At 45.6% G+C, this 17,339-nt stretch overlaps 1 protein-coding gene across 1 annotated transcript in view; it reads right to left on the bottom strand.

Moving 5' to 3' along the window:
* Positions 1-15,596: 15,596 nt before the first annotated feature.
* Dok5 (docking protein 5) overlaps positions 15,597-17,339 on the bottom strand; it is a 145,824-nt gene continuing 144,081 nt past the window's right edge. Inside the window, exon 8 of the mRNA XM_051143878.1 lies at positions 15,597-16,101. Within this exon, the coding sequence (XP_050999835.1) occupies positions 16,037-16,101 (65 nt within the window). The 3' untranslated portion in view covers positions 15,597-16,036. The remainder of the gene's footprint in view (positions 16,102-17,339) is intronic.

Here is a 17,339-nt window from a genome sequence, read left to right as displayed (position 1 = left end):
CTCTGTGTCTCTCTCTCTCTCTCTCTCTCTCTCTCTCTCTCTCTCTCTCTCTCTTTCTCTCTCTCTCTGTACACGCACACACAAATCCTTTTGAATGTAAATGTATATCCTTTTATCCATATATGAGAGACTGTGGAGAGAAAAATGAGGAGGAAGAAATGAGAAAATTTCCTTTTGAAATGAAAAGATATGAGCTACAAAGTGACTTTCACAGCTTATAAAATCTTGTACTTCCCAAGCCCCTCCCTACATGAAAAGGCATGAAATCTTTATTTATCGTGTGTTTACATTAGTGTAAGAAATATAATCCAAGTTGTATTTGCTTTTCTGACAATACATATATACTGTCAAAATATTGGCTGCTAAGCCATGGTGAGACCCTGCCCTTTATCTGCTGTGTTCGATGAAAGAGCCCTGGACAATGGTGTGAAGTCTTGTCAACAGGAAGCCTGCACACTGAGAGACTGTGACAACTGCAAGTCCATGCCACTGAAGACTGCCATGTGCATGCTTGATAACCACAACCGAAAGAGATCAGTCAAGTCTATGTTTGCTGACTGTGGTAGTTTGAATGAAAATGGCCCCATAGGGTCATTGGGAATGGTACTATTTGAAAGGATTAAGACATGTGGCTTTGTTGGAGTAGGTGTGTTTATTGGAGTAGCTGTGGCCTTGTTGGAGGAAGTGTGTCACTGGGGGTGGGCTTTGAGTTCAGAAACTCAAGCCTGGCCTGATGACTTGTTCTCTCTCTCTCTCTCTCTCTCTCTCTCTCTCTCTCTCTCTCTCTCTCTCTCTCCCTCTCCCTCTCTCTCCCCTCTCCCTCTCTCTCTCTCTCTCCTGCCTGTTGATCCAGATATAGACCTCTCAGTTCTTTCTCCAGCACCATGCCTGACTGCTTACCACCATGATCCCACCATGATGATAATGGGCTCAACCTCTGAACTTGTAAGACAGACCCAAGTAAATGCTTCCCTTTATAACACTTGCTGTGGCCAGAGTGTCTCATCACAGCAATAGAACTTTGACTCAGACAGTGACTGAGGATGTAGCTCAGTTGGTAGAGTGTTTGCCTAGAATGCATGAAGCCCTGGGTTCAATTCCCAGTACTGAATAACAGGGCATAAGCACATATACCTGCAATCCCAGTCCTGGGGAGATGGAGGCAAGAGGGTCAGAAGTTCAAGGTCATTGTGAGCTACATAGTGAGACCCTGCACCCTCTCTTCCAAATAAACGAACAATTTGTTAAAATATTAAAAACAAATAAATAGAGAATGACCCCCATAGGCTCATATATTTGAATGCTTGTTCCCTAGATAGTGGAACTGATTGGGAAGGATTATAAGGTGTGGCCTTGCTGGAGGAGGTGTGTCATTGGGGCTAGGTTTTAAAGTTTCAAAAGCTCATGCTATGCCCAGCTCTCTTGCTTTCTTTTTGTTGTATGCCTATGGATCAGATATAATCTCTCAGCTACTGCTCCAGTGCCATGCTTTCCTGCTCCTGCCATATTCCCCACCATGATGACCATGAACTCACCCTCTGAAACTGTAAGCCCAATAAACTCCTTTCTATTAGTTGCCTTGGTCATGGTGTCTTAGGACAGCAATAGAAGAGTAATTAAGACATGCTTGGTTGTATATACTATAGAAAATGAACAATAATACGTTTTTTTAATTTTAGTGTGGGGGGGTATACAATGTGTGTATAAGTGTGGGTATTGATTGGGAATCATTTTCATTTGGTCTTCCACCTTAGTCAATGAAACAGGATCTCTCAGTCCAAATGAGAGCATGCTGATATTGGCTACAGCTTGCTTTGAGGAGCCCCTCTCTCTCTCTGCCTTCTGATACTAGAATTATAGGTGGACCACCACACGTACCCAACAATTACATCAGTTCTGGGATCATAACATTGTTCTTCATCATTAGACGGACATCTCCCAAGAGCAAGGACCCAAGATCTTTCTAACTTAATCTCTGGCATCTTTACCAAGCACCATTGTGCCTTGGGAAAGCAAAGGGCTTCACCACTTCCAGACATCCATCTGCATCCTAAGAAAGACAAAGGAAACTGTGACAGAGAGGAAAGACAGATGTCTTTCCTCTAGAGGTTTGTTTTACACGGGGGCCTTCTTCCGGGACTTCTGCACACATCTTTGCCATTACTGTGTCCATCACACTTCAGAGAATCTAGCAAACTATTTTCAAATATAATCATTTGTTTTCCAAAAAGAAAACTGGGGTTATTTCTTAGGAGAAAAATGAAGTTAGCGTAGACAATCATTGTCTGCTTCATCAGCCCTAAGTTCTACAAGGCAAAATGAATCTCTGGACCCAATGTAGGAATGAAACAACCACAGAACTACTTGAGTTCAGGTAATTTTCAGCCTCGCTGAGCACTGAGAAGTTTAGGGTAGTGTTTTGAGATCATGTGGGCCATTCTGTCCTCTGTGACTGCTGGGAAAACTGGCACACATCCATGGAGTCATGGCCTGTATCCACGGCACCTACTTCTGCAGGCTATGTTTATTCATATAAAATCACTTATTGTCTAGTACAAGACTCTGAGGCTGTTTTCTAGGTCACTGAAAAAGGTGTGTGGTTCACATCTCCTTTGGCTGGGCTAAATCTTACCTGCTGGCTAAGTACCATCTTAAGGATTTGTCTCTCAACAGAAAGCTTTGTGCAAGTTTTACCCCAGGCCAAGCATGCCTCTTGGTTCTGGGCTGGCCTGATGACCTGAAGCCTCAATCACACCTGCTTCTCACAGTGTGGGATGTGTGATCAGCTTAGCTTGAACTCTTACTACTAAGAAATATTGTTGGTTAAAAAAAGGGGGGAGTTGTTGGGGGTTGTGGAGATATTTCAGTCTGTAAAGTGCTTGCCTTTCAAGCTTGAAGAATTGTTGGAACATCTGAATCCATGTTAAAAAAACAAAACAAAACAAAACAGCTTGGCATGTTGAGTGCTTAAACCAGGAGGCTTACAAGGCTCACTAACAAGCCAGCCCAGTCTACTTGGTGAATTCCAGACCAGTGAGAGACTTTGTCTCAAAATAAGGTAGACAACACCTAAGGACAACGCTCAAAGTTTTTCCCTGCTCCCATATACACAACTCATGCTCTCTCTCTCTCTCTCTCTCTCTCTCTCTCTCTCTCTCTCTCTCCCTCCCTCCCTCCCTCCCACGGACATGCACACTGCACAAATGCACCAAATACCAATGTTTGTCACATGCCAACTGTGGCCCGTGTCACTAACAAGTTCCAACTAAATAGACAGTCACCACTCTGTTGGGTTGTGTAGCATGTAACTGGGGTGGGGTGGGGTGGGTACCAGCTGGCCCAGGACTGAGTGTTTTATGGGATTTTTCTCTCCACGCTCAACTGAGAGATGCAAGTGAGCTGGTCACAGTGAGGCTTGTACTCATGCAGCATTGGCTCAGGGTCTATTTAAATCAGCATCCTTGTTGTGAGCCAAGACTCACACTCCCTGAGTGATGATAACTGCTCCAGGCACTGTCTTCAACACTCCCGTGCATGTTACACTACCATCTCACAGAAGCTCAGGAAGAGAAGGATGGCTGCTATTCTTGTTTTCTAAATTAGCAAACAGGGGCAGATTGCATGACTCACTCACTCTAGGGTACCAAGGCAGAAGGGGCTCAGCACAGAGGCAACGCCAGGGAGTCTGGCTGTGGGATACAAGCTTTGGTTTAAGATTCAAGTCGGCTCGCTGGGTCCACCATGAGTATGTGGGGCCCTTCAGCTGCTTGAACCGGTGCTGCCTACTCCTTCTCTTAGTATCCCCTATATGCATATGATCATTGCATAGCTGATGGAGAAGAATGTCATTTATGAGCAGGGACATTTTTATTTTATCTGTGCCCCCACCCCCACACACACACAGGCTATCTGACAATGTCTAGAAATGCTTCTGGTTGTCGCAAGGGGAGGAAAGGGTGTCATACCACCAGGAAAGCACTAACATCTTACACCCACTGCACAGAGAGCTGCCACGGCAGCAACCAGCCAGCCTGATCCACCATGCCTTTACTGAGACTCTGTGAAGTTGAAATCATGGTCAGTACTACATGAAGTGGGAACTTAAGACACCAGAGAGGCCAGGAGTTCAGGTTAAGGTCAAGGCCCCTGGAGTAACTGGGTGAGGACAAAAATCTGGGTATGATGCTGCAGCCCACTCTCTTAGCCACATTATTTGGGAACGTTGTCACATGCTGCCTGCAGCTTTTGGCAGCCCTGCATGTAGGGCTGAGGCCAAGTGGGTAATGTTAACAACAAGTTAAGCAAGGAGAGGCTGTTGAGTTGTGCTTCTCCCTGTCCTTTCTCTTCCCCAGTCTTACCAACTGTCTGAGCTCATGTTCAAGACTCCACTAGACTTAGTGTGTGAATATGAGAGTCTCCTATAGGTTCCTGCACCTCACTGTGAGGTCCCAGCAGGTGGGCTGCTTGGAGGAGGCTGTTGCACCTTCAGGAGACAGAGAAGGTAGATTGCGGTGGAAGTGGGAGGTGATTCGTGGTTTGACAGTCTAGCCATGTTCACTGCTCAGTCTATGTTTCCTTCATCAAGATGTGAGCAGGTAAGAGGTCCTAGCTATCTCTTATACCACTGCAGGGCAAGCTGCTGCAGTGCCTTACTCTATGGCAAATCCCTCTGAAACTGTGAGCCAAAATAAACTTTATTCCATTAAGTTGCTTCTTTCCAGGTATGTGGTCAGAGAAATAAGAAAATCAATTGCTACCCTCAATAGGATCATTAAGAACAGTGTGGTGCTTTTCCAAAGTGTGACATACAATAGGAAATACAGGACAATCCCAGGAACACATCCACTCACCTAGGACCAAAATACCAGAAAGCTCCCTCCTTCTCATGAGGTGAGGTTCACTGTGGTATTCCCTGTCTAACTTCATTATAATAAACAACATGATTATTACAACTCAATAGTCTCATCTCACCCACAGTTTAAAAATCACTGAATATCTTATTGTGAGAAAGACAAAACTATGAGGGGGAGAAAACCAGTAAATGATTTCACGGGACAGAAGGTGGAAGGAACTGATGAACAGGAATCAAGAGGGAACTTCTTGAGGACATGGGATATTCTAGATCCTGATATCTCGGCTGTAGACATGATGACATGTTTGTACATTTGCCAGACCATGCAAAACCAGGCTTAGGGAAGTGTGGAGTCTGTGCCAACTGAAGCTGATTATTTAAAAGTCAAGGCCTATGGTGGTTAGGGAACGAATGTCAATGTCTATTCTGCTTCGTTTGGAATCTCCTAGCATTCAGATTTCATGTCACAGAACACTTAGATGAACCATAAAAATGCACAGATCTACCTGAATCTTTGGGGCCTCCATTTCGCTTACTTTTTCATATAGTATTTGGTAAATAAATGTGTCTGCTTTTCTCTTCCTAACCTGTTCTTTCACCACATAAACCTCTGCCATGAACCCGAGGACAGAAGAGAGGTTTGTTCTTTATGTACACTGCTCCAGAACGGGCAAGTTTTCCTGAGACCTAATGTGTGAAAGGCTCATGCCAGAACCAGACATCACGTGGCAGCCACAACAACAGAGGGATGAGCTGGCTTTATAGATTTTTTAAAAAGGATACAACAGAGGCACAACTGCTTGATTCATTATTGGAGTTATGTAGAGTTACATGACAGTCAGAGGGAGGTAAGACTCAGCCATACACCTCTAACCAGGGGGCCTAGAGCCTATGATTGCATAGCCCAGAGCCTGTGACTGCATAGCCCAGAGCCTGTGACTGCATAGCCCAGAGCCTGGGACTGCATAGCCCAGAGCCTGGGACTGCATAGCCCAGAGCCTGGGACTGCATAGCCCAGAGCCTGGGACTGCATAGCCCAGAGCCTGGGACTACCAGGGCCACTGTCTGTGACTGTATGTACTTTATCTGCATGGTCCACAGTATGGACCTTCAGGGAATAACCTCTCAGACCAAGAAAAGCATTTTCTATTCCCCCTTGAAGCATGTCCTTTCTCTCCCTCCTTCCCTCCCTCTCACTCTCAGACATCTGTCATCAATAGCTGTTTGTCACTACTTAAGAGTTGGATCCAATCTGCCTCTACCACCTGAATGCATCTTGCAGGTTTTTGACAGATATTAGAGATTACATATCCAATAATGTCACAGCACAAAAGCAATTTCATATTAGTTTGGGTTTCTCTATGAAGGCTGATGAATAAGAAAAAAAAAAACAAAAACTGACTGAAGGGACCTTCACCAAGAGACCAAGGTTGTGGAATGTCCTGTGCTTCCAGATAGCTACAGTCAAGTTTCTTCTTACCCCTCCATTTATTGATAAAATCTGTACAAAGGCATTTACTGGACTGTCAGGCCTATGATAAAACTTCCCACGCTGTCAGCTACAGAAGATGGATTTGGGCACCAGCATTTTAAAGTATCAGAGTAGGTTAGTGAAGATAGGGCAAACAAAAAATATGAACTGATGAAAAGAGCAAAAGAAATTGAAGGAAGATCCCCCTCCCCCACCCCAAGCTCAGGAGTCATGGGAGCCCTGGGTGCCACATCACCTCCCTCCACCTCAGAGTAACATTAATGGACAATGGACAATCTATATAATCAATAGATCATGGTAGCAGCACAGTTTGGATGCAGGGCCTCCTGATAACTTTGTCCCCAGACTTTTTTTTTTTTTCTTTTTGTCCTTGCCTCTCCAAGAAATTACAACAACACACTATTTTCTTTCTATCCATTTCCACTTAAAAATTAGAAAATTCCACATATCCTGAGCACTTGTATCTAACCAGAAACACGAAAGGAAAGGCCATGAAACTTGTGGATAATTTCCTTTAACTGGACAGCCACTGTCTCCCAGTTAGCCGTGGACTCCTCTCTCCTGGACTAGCCGCAGACTCCCAGCCACCTTTCTTTTTCTGTACAGCTGTGAGAATTTTAATCATAGAAGAACTAGAAAGTGACACCTTGAAGGGTCAAAGTGAGGACACTGGAAGAGAAAAACAAAACAAAATCAAAGGGCCTCCAGTCTTGGTCACTGAAGAGTGTGTGTGACCCATTTTCTGCCCAGCATGATGTACACCTTGGCCAAGGCAACCACGTTTCTCCTTCTTGGCCTATTGAGCAAGAAATAATCAACCATATTTTATTACTGTTCCTTTTAATTTAGGGTCAGGTAAGTATTGTTTTGTATAGCTTCAAATTCAGGATGGATGTTTGAGGCAGAGGAGAGCTTGCCAGATTTAGGATCCTGGCTTCTGTTAGCCTCAGCCCAGGACTGAATGACTTGTGGACTGTCCTCCATTTGCCCTTTAGCATGCTGCTCAGTTTGAAGGCTCTGCTGCTCTTCCAGCTTGCTTTTATGCCTTGCAGGGAGTGTGTTTCGAGCACTCTGAAATGTTAGCATTGGAAACTTTTAAGTTGCTTCTAACTTTCTGGCCCCTCTCCTAATTCCCTCACAGCTTGCTTATCCCAAGAGACCCTCAGCTGAAACTTAGTGCTAGAATATTCCCCACCTGCCTCCAGTAAATGTCCTCCCACACAGTATGGGCAGAAGGAAGAAAGTGCAGCAGGCTCCCTATGAATGCCCCCTTCTTCCGAGCTCAATGGCTGAGGACAATTAGCAGGTGTCTGGAAATTTAGGGCAGCTAACTCTATAGCCTCTGGTGACTGTGTCTGGGGTCAAAGCCACCTGCCCTCAGGGATCTCTAACTGGTAAAAACTATTGATTCAACAACAATCCAAGCAAATTGGCTTAGGTGAGCTGCAAATACAGCTGAGCATCCTGTGTTAGGTCCCACATGATGTGTGCACTGTGAGGCTCCAAGTTTACAAAGCAAAAAGGGTGGGTTAGTCCGCAGCACTTGGAGGGGCGGGGACAGAGGCACACCAGGGAACTCCCTTAACCTTTTAGGGACCCACCAGCCCAGCTAAAATCAGATCCTTGGCTTTGATGCAGAAACAAATTTCAGAATAAGCCAGTAAGAAGTAGAGTCTGTGTTCATTAAAAACAGAAATGCTCTAAGGGAAAGAATGAAGCACCCCAAACTGGGAGCACAGGGTGGCACTCAGGGGAGCCATGTTTGTTAAAGGCATTTTAAGCACAGGTTTGAAGCAGGTGATGGGAGGGGATGGTGCCAGCAGGGGAGGGCGGTGGGAGTTAGCAACTGGGAAGGGAGAAAGCAGACATTGTTAATTGTGCAGGAATTCTTGATTGTTAACTGTCAGGAGAAGCTTGAGCCAGACTCCAGAGTGATTGGCTCCTATTTCTTCTTAGGCCCATTTCCAACTTTCTCTTTTATGTTAGAGATTGGTCTGGTGTATTTTGATGCTAATTACTGTTTGCTGTCTCTGCCTAACCTGTTTGACCAATAAAAGGCCATCACACCTGAGCAGGGCAAATGGGATAGGCGTGGCTAAGGTTCCAGGGCTTGGGGAGACAGAATTTTGGGGAGAAGAGAAAACAGAGGAGAGGGGAGGAGAGGAGAGGAGAGGAGAGGGGAGGGCTATTTTAATAACTAAGGCTATTTTAAAATATAACAGGTGTCTGTGTCTTGATTGATTGCTAATAGGTTAAAGAATACTGCCGTAATAATAATTCTAGGCCTAATAATAAACCCCAAGGGACATCTAGAATGCACCAGGAGAAATCCCGCCCAGTCCCCATCTGACCTGCTGTCTCCTAACCTATATTTCCTCCTGGCAAGAGAGGACCAGATTTAGAGGCTGGCTTTCAAGCCACGTGGCCAGCAAGTTTTGTTCGCTACTCTTTTCTTCCTTCTGCAGTTAAATCACAGAATCATCAGAAGCCCCAGGAAGCCTCCCTCGGGAGCCTCAGTGATTCTTATCTTCAAAGTGTCCTGAGTCCGCAGGCTGGAAATTTGCATGACAGCTAAAGGAAAGTAAATTTGGGAGCTGGCTCCCTTTGATAACCAAATGTTCCTCTTCCTTTCTTTCCTTCCTACAACTCTCAAAGAAGACCAAATGATGAAGAAAATGAGTGCTTTATTGTGCTCTAATGCAGTCCCTTTAGCTGCCCAGAGGAGCTGCTTGGGTGCTGTCAGCTGAGGTCAATTAATAACTGGCTGGACAGAAAGGGTTAAAGAGTGAACAGGTCCCAGGTGGGGAAGCTCCCACAGGAGCACAGAGAAATGATTGGGGAAATTAAAAAAAAAACAGCCCTTTGCTTCCTGCAGCCTGCTTTACCCACAAGGAGAGAGACCACACCAGGACTGATTCAGGAATCCTGGGAACTGGCCAGACTGGGCTTAGGGTAAACATAGGCTCTGTAGTTGCCTGGAAAGCCCACCCCTGTGCTGGAGATTCTCTAGGCTGCTTGACTGGGTCGCCATGATTGTAGAGACTTGGGAGCATTATAGACCCCAAAGCAAATGTGTCCTGAGCCACCTGTAGTCCCCCTATTGCCTTTTGTCAGCCACCTCTGTATGGATCTAAGGTCTTTTAATGGCCGGTTAACCCTTTATAGTCTTTAAATTTTCTTTTGTTTTTGAGATAATGTGATTATGTCATTTCTCCCTCCAAACCCTACCATACACTTCCCCTTGCTCTCTTTCAAATTGATGGCGTCTTTCTTCATTAATTGCGGCTACCATATACATATGCAGTGTTGTTCCCTTACAGTCGTCAAGCCATGCTGCTCTGAGTATATTCTTAATAGACCACTAGCCACTTTTGAAGGAATAGATAAAGATAAGAATCTTCCAGGCAAAGGAAAGAACTGGGCCCTCTACAGTGAGCAGAACAGGTCTGCTCAAGAAGATATCAGCCGTTTGCCTCCTGAAAGGACCTTAATTTCTCAAGTAAGACCAATGACGTATTGCAGCAGTCTGAATTCCAGGTGACCAGCTGGTTCTTGAACACCAATCAGCTCATTAGAGTAGGACTGTGGGAACCAGTCTAGAGTACAGAGGAATCCTCCTGCAGCTTTCCATGCACATTGCCTAAACAAGCCAGCATGAGTGTGTGCCAATAAAACTTTATTTAGAAAAGCAGAGCGCAGGCTGGCCTAGGACCAGAGTTTGTAGATCTTCCCTATAGGGACCTCGGTTGAGAACAGAAGGCCTTAGGGACAAGTTTATGTTTAGATAACATGGTACTGATAAGGGTAACAGGTATGAGTCAGCCAGCCAAAACATGCCTGGCACTTGCCATCCATCTGAGTGGCTATGTTTGCACCAAATGACTGAGACCATGGACCCCAAAAGTAAACTGTGATGAAATCTGTTATGTAGCTATTTTGGCAGAACGCAGTTCCGTGAGCGCGCGCGCGCGTGTGTGTGTGTGTGTTATGCCTATACACCTACCCACTGTGTGCCCTCAGTGCTGGTTTGCATGAGTGCCTGAACTTGCCTGTGTGAGGCCCATATATGTCAATGGGTATCTGCTGGAGGCTGTTCGCATGCTGGTAGATAAAGTATGTCTTAGCTTTCCTTGGCTACTGGACATCTATTCAAGATCCAGTCCTTATTGGACCCTCTTCCTTTCCTGGCATTGGAGCTTGGACCTCACGACCTCCATCCCTTATTCATGCCACTGAAGGCCTAGAGAGTAACCACTGAGAAAATAAATAAGCAACCAGGTGATGAATCGAAGCCCTTAGCCCTTCAGGGTTTCCAATGTGAGCATGCAAATATAAAAGAAAAAACAAACAAAACAAAAACAAAAACCGCAGTAGCACCGCAAAGGAGGAGCAGTAAAGACTTGGCAAAATGTGGAACAAAAATACCAGCCTGCAGTATTTGTGGATCTGAGCCACATGTGCTTTGGGAAGGGAAAGGAAAGCAGCACTACCAAGAGCCAAAGGCAAAGAAAGCTTGCTGCTGTGTTCAGGAGGGAGGGGGAGGAGAAGGGAAGCAGGCTTGATAGTTGACAGGTGGGTGGCTCAAGGCCTTCATTAGCAACAGCTGGATTCTCACCACCTTCCCAGCCCTGCCTTTCCCAGCTGGGCTGTGCTTTCCGCCAGAGTGTCTGTCTCCTAGGCCTTCTCCCTCAAAAAAAAAAAAAAAAAAAAAAAAAAAGAGCAGTGCAGGCAGCTTTGCTCTCGAGGCATCTCAGAGCAACAAAGAAAGTCAAACCGAGTCTCCTTGTTAGTTGTTATAGCAACAAAGCAAACAGGCAGAGGTACTGGAAATGCCACACAGGAGACACTTGGAGAGCTATAGTCACAACACACCTTTCCTGCCTGTGTGCAGCTCCACTCACAGACATCTGGGTGCTGGGGCTCTCAGGGCACCTGTCTGAGTTCCCAAATCAAACGTGGCACAGCCAGCTGATGAATGGCCACACCTAGCTGTCAGTCTGCAGCTGGTGGGCGCTCTCCATCTCAGACCTCCCCAGGTTCCTTAGAGTGGATTGGATATCACGTACCAAGTACATTGAGGTTATCTGGAGATGGCTATTCAAAGGGTAGATTTGGGATCCACCACCAGCCGTGGAATGAATGTCTTACCAACATCTGGCTAGTGACAGTGTAGATGACAACACCTTGCTTTCTCACAGACTCAGCTATAAGAGATCACCAGGCAGTCCTGTGCCCGCTGGGCCAAACAAGAGTGGAGTGGTTCAAAGACCTTGCACTGAAGTGTGTCAGCATTAGCTATTACACTTCCACCCCGAATTCAATCTACAGAATCCACTGGAAAGGGAAGAACGTGTGATGGCACAATAGAACCTAAACCCATGTGCTCATGGTCTAGCAATGAGGGAAGATATTTCTCTGCTAAGATTTGGACCCTGGGGCTGGGGCGATGGTTCAGTTGGTAGAAGTGCTTGAATTCCCACCACATATATAAAAAACAAAGTGTGGTTGTGTGTGCCTGTAACACAACCCTGGGGTCAAGAAGGAGGGTTCCAAGAGCTTCTGGTAGTGACAGACCCTGTCTGCAGGGTAAAATCAAAATGATGTAGGGGAGACACTCGATACCCTGTTCTGGCCTGGACATGGGGGTCCAGGAACCACATTCATATCACACACACACACACACACACACACACACACACACACACACACACAGTGCCTCCTCTGTCAAAAGTAAAATATTGTTCCACAATAGTAGAATGCCCCACCATAAAAATGTATGTTATCTTTGATGGGTTTTTTTGTTTTTTGGTTTTTGTTTTGTTTTGTTTTGTTTGTTTGTTTGTTTTACTGTTTCCTAAACAATTGGCTAAACAGTTGGCAATTCATGAGCTCATGAATTAGGCCTCCGAATTGTGTGTAGTCAGTGTGTAACCTGGCACACCCATAGAGACACTTGAATTCCAGAATTCTGTTGTTGAATTCCAGAACTGTAAGCCATTCCTTGGTGCTTGGATGTTTCTGTGTGCTCTGCTTTCAAGTGGATAAAAGGTCTTTACAACCTTGGGCAGAGCATGGGCAGAGCATGGGTGAAGCATGCAAAGGAAAAATGCGTACTACGAGGCCTGCTTAAATAAGTCTAGCAACTGGCTTCAGTATCTGTTAGTTCAGAGCAGACCTGGGCCTCCTCTTTTCGGAGGTGGGTTAAGCAGTCAGCGGAAATGCTGCAAAGAGTGGGCAGCCAACCAGAGATGGCCATGACCTGGCCAGAGGAAAATAACATTATTTAAAGATGATTTCTTACTGCTGGTATAATTGGTTAAGAAAGTTATACTGCCAGTCTGGAAATCTGCCTTATGATGAACTCATGACCTGGCCTGAGTAACCTGTGTTTGCTCAGTTTGCCCGGGCTTTCTAGTTTGAATGATTACTTAACCCCTTTGGGATTTAAATGCTTGTAAAAAGAGCCTGTGAGCTCGCCCAGCTAACCAGGGGCCGCCATCACCATCTATCTTTTCTAAGTGGTGATCTCAACACGCTAATGATTACCTAACTGCCCCCTCCTTAGGAATTCCCCTAAAAGCCTTCAAAAAAGACCCACAAGCTCACCTGGGTGTGCTATCTTTTCTGAATGGTGACCCCAGCATGCTGGGTTCCATAGAATAAAAACTCTTGGTTGTTAGCATACTATTTGAGTCTGGGGTCTTTCTTTCAGCACACTATTGACCATAACAATATAAAGCTTACCCTCCTGTCCTCCACTTCTCCTTCAAATAAACAACGCCAAGGCTACCTGCCCCGGTGTACAATTAAAACAGCAACTGAGTCAACAAAGCATCCCCTAGTTTAGTCGCCCAGTTCCTGGTATTGGCAGCACTGGCATGTGCATTTGAATCCTTCACCCTGGAGGGAAAGATTTACAAAACCCAAATTCAGCTCAAACCAGCATTCCAGTGCCTGAAGGGCCGACAGCAGTGTGCTAAGTGTCCCCTAGCACGGCCTGAAAGTCTAACAAAGACAGTATGTGGGGCTCTTGTTATCCAGTGTGGGCACAGAGGTTGGCAGCTACAACATGGGAGGATGGGTCTGCCCTTTGTGCTTATGAGGAAAATTCATTACAACAGCCATACCAATATGTCTCTGCCTGCTTTCCAACAGGAAGGTAATGCAGGATATCTGATGTCCAAAGCCCAAGGTACCTACATTCTAGTCCCTTCTAGAGGAAGCTGCCTCCGCCCCTAGGCTGCCTGTCTTGGGAGTTTTAAGAGTACAAATTTGAGAATCTGGTGGCCCGTGTGCTAATCTGAGTCTCCTGCCTAGTGGGTGCCCACCCACGGGTGCAATGGTTAGTCTACGCATACTGCTTGAGACTGACAGTAGATGATATGGGCATGCTAACTGAACTTAGTTCACAGAGCTGTTGGCGGAAGTAAATGACACAAAATAACTAAAATATTGACAATGGAATCCAGGGCCGGTGTGGCTAACAGAGGCCTCTTCCTTATCAAAGTTTCTTTCCCTGAAGATCTCCAAAGAGACCTCGCTGGCAGCTAACTCCATTCAACAACAGTGCTCTGCACATCATTAGCTTGAGACTCGCTTTGGCAATTTCGACTTCATTAAAATTATAATTATTTCTTTCGTTCCCTTTCCTTTATCTGCTCCTCAACTTAATCTCCTCATTGTCTGCCAAGGCCGAGGGAATCTGGGAGAATCGCTTATGAGACCGTTTGAAAAGCAAAGCAAAGGAAAAGAAAAGCCAGGTATAGCCAGAAAGAAAATGAGCAGTAGGAGAGGTGCTAAGTGTACACGGCCAAGCACATTTTTAAAAGATGAGAAGGAACACATCTGGGAGAAGGAAGAGCAAAGAATGATGGGAGGGGGCGTGGTCAGCAGGAGCGAATCCAGAGAATGCAGATGCATGCTGGGAAGGCCAACAGGACCAAGCCACTTATGTGGTCCTAATCCATTCACTAATGGTTCGCTGAATTCAGTCCTCTCTCCTGTGATTGTTCACCCTTAGAAAAGTCCTGACCAGCAGTGTCCTGGCATCCCAGCTCTCCCATAAGCTGTGAGTTTATCTCAGTAGACTTGGGTTTTAGCAAGGCCAGAGATACAGGATTACAATTCTTGCCTACCTCCCCTTTTGAGCCCTTCTAGCAAAGTTCAAACAACAACGGGACCTTTAAGGCTCTTGTGGGGGGCCTCTATACTTTTTTTTTCCCTGAAACTCTAGGTAGGTTTCTTCTTTTCCCATGAAAACAATGATTTCAGAGGGACCCGGTGTGCAGAAGTATTCCTTCAAGGTAAATTCTCCTCTCACATAGAAAGAATCCACTCCACGGTTATGAATCTGAGCTTCTATCTATCAGGAGTGCAGGCTGTGTGCCAGGCTCAGCTCTAGGGCCGGGCACTGTAGCCTTCAGACTCAGCAAAGAAACACACCAGGCCATCAAGGCCAATTTGAATTCAAGATACTCAATGGACACTGAAACATACTTGTGTCTCATGTGGTATTCAGACCCCACTTCCACCATAAAAACCGTTTAAGCACTGTTGACATGAAGGTCAAATTTAGTTCGGAATTGTGTTTTGTACTGGCAAACTACCACTGGACATAGCAATGAACAAGGTGGGGGCCGTGGCTTGCTGGTCCAGCCTTGCAAGAACATAACCTCAAGTGGTCACAAGATTCAATGCCCATCTGGCATCTTCCCAGTGATGGAGCCTGGAGAACAGGATGGCCTTCTCTTTAGAAGCCCAGCACCCCTGAGGTCCATCCAACAGGTGCCACTGGGCACCATAATAGCATTGCTATCTCCTTGATGCTATCCTCTAGAAGGGATTAAGGTTCTTGGCAAGGGAGGCCAAGTCTTGGTGCCTCCACATCCCCAGAGTCCAGCAGAGCACTGGGAACTAATAGATTCCAGGTCTACTTAGTGAATGCATGGGCAGGTGTTGTCCATGGCTGGACTTTGGTCACAAACAGCGCAGAACTCTGTTCCCAGTGCATACACCATCCAGTGACACTAAGGGCACAGAGAAAACTGTCACCAGAATCCAAGGACCACATAGATGGCCATGGTCGCTCATTTTAAAAGGCTTTATGTGAGCAGTAGTAGGAATGGATGTTGCCTTGTAGGTGATAATAAAGGGTCCTTTGAGAGGAGTCTTCACTAAGAAGAGTGGGTAGAAATGTTGATAGAACTCATTGGAGATACAAGCTAATATGAGTTCACAAGTGAGCCAGAATGAGGAATAGTGTGTAAAGAAATAACAAATAATGAAGAGGCATTTTATTGTCCATACCAACTGTCATACAACTGAAACACAAGGAATACCACACAAATCCACAAAAGGGCAGACTCAGAGGAGCACACCAGGGGCTTGTCAACAATAGAAAATCAGTCTGTAGTTGCGACACTGACTCATCCTGTCCAGCTATAAAAACGGGGTGGGCCAATATTATCCAGCATGTTTCCAGGAGGCTAGGACTGTATCTTAAAAAAAAAAAAAAGGGAAAAATATATATACATGTGTTGCAGCACAGCGTTTTCCATGGTCATACACATTTGCAGGGCGTAAAGCTGCTTTTCTTCTTTCTGCACTTTCCCTGGCTGTCCCTCTGTGTCCTCCGGCACGTGGATCAGTGGCTGACACAGCACAAATGTGCTAACAGCTCTTGGCAGTTGCTGTCAGTGCTCAGACCGGTAGGTGGGAAAAGTCTCTGTCCGATGAAGCTTCAGAGGACTGGTGACATCTTTTCCAAAAAGAATTAGAACAAACAGTTACCTTTCAAGAAAGTCCATGATCAAATTGGCTAGTAGTACAATTGATGTAATTTACCAGAAAGAAGGAGCAAGCTCATGATAGGCGATTGTATTTCTGAGGTCAGGAGCGATATAAAAATAAGCATCATTTGGGAGTGCAGGATTAACATAGCATCTCCATTTCACCATTACACAGTCTGTTAGCAGCTATGTTGCTTCTTACGTTTTCCTCTGTAGTACCTCCCCCTCACAGTATTGACAGGATATGAGAGAAAAACACAAAAACTAGGGGGACTTTTGATGTAGACACTCTTTGCAAACCTGACTCAAAAGAAGATGATACCATGCTTTTCCTTATGTCACTGTTACATAGAAGACTTTGTGTTATTAGCTTCCTCGCTTTCAGTTCAGTTTCCAGCCAAGTGAACAAGCCAAGAATGCCCCCCTTGGGAGTTGACGTGGGGATTGGCGTGCTTCCTCTATACAGGGCCAGAGAGTAAAACTAACTAGACACTGTAGCATTGCAGCAGCAGCAGTCACAGCGGACAGACACGCAGTGAGTGAGCGCCTGTGGGCAGTCCTGTAAAGTCCTATTAAGAAACGTGAGGATGCTAGAAGGAGCCTCCCAGCAGCCTGACAGCCACATTTTATAAAAACCAAAGTGCTTTACTGCCACCTCCTGGCTCTGAGTGACACAAGCAGGAGTTTTACATGGTTATGCAGGTCTAAGGTCCAGGATGCCTATATGATCCATGCACACTTGCAAACCATGTTGCGCTTAACTGCTGAGCCAAGAGAAAATGATTGTTGGTGCCATGTGGCTGTGCAGTTCCCCTGTCACAACAGCCCTGCATAAGCACTTAGGCCTTGGCCTCCATCCCCTCTGGTCCTGTAACCCAGGTAATGGCTGACATCACTTATCTCCCACTTCTACAAGATGAAGATGAAAGGGAAGACATCTGTTTCATTGCCCCACCCCATCCTACTGAGGATTAAGGGCTTTGTGGGCTGTAAACCTTTGCAGTTCTCCTGATCACAGCCCCAAGTTAAAACAGACACAAAGACAACCAAGGCTTGAGGCCAGCAAAATGGCTCTGTGCCTCTACACCTGGGAATCTGAGTTCAGTCCTCAGATCCATACACAGTGGAAAGAGAAGACAAATCCCAAGAGTTGTCCTCCTACATCCTTACACATGTGCCATCAATGCACGTCACACACACACAGGCA

This window comes from Acomys russatus, chromosome 4 (genome assembly GCF_903995435.1).
Source record: "Acomys russatus chromosome 4, mAcoRus1.1, whole genome shotgun sequence".
NCBI classification, from domain to species: Eukaryota; Metazoa; Chordata; class Mammalia; order Rodentia; family Muridae; genus Acomys; species Acomys russatus.
The sequence above is the reverse complement of the archived record's forward strand: the minus strand, read 5'-3'. Positions and strand labels throughout refer to the sequence as shown.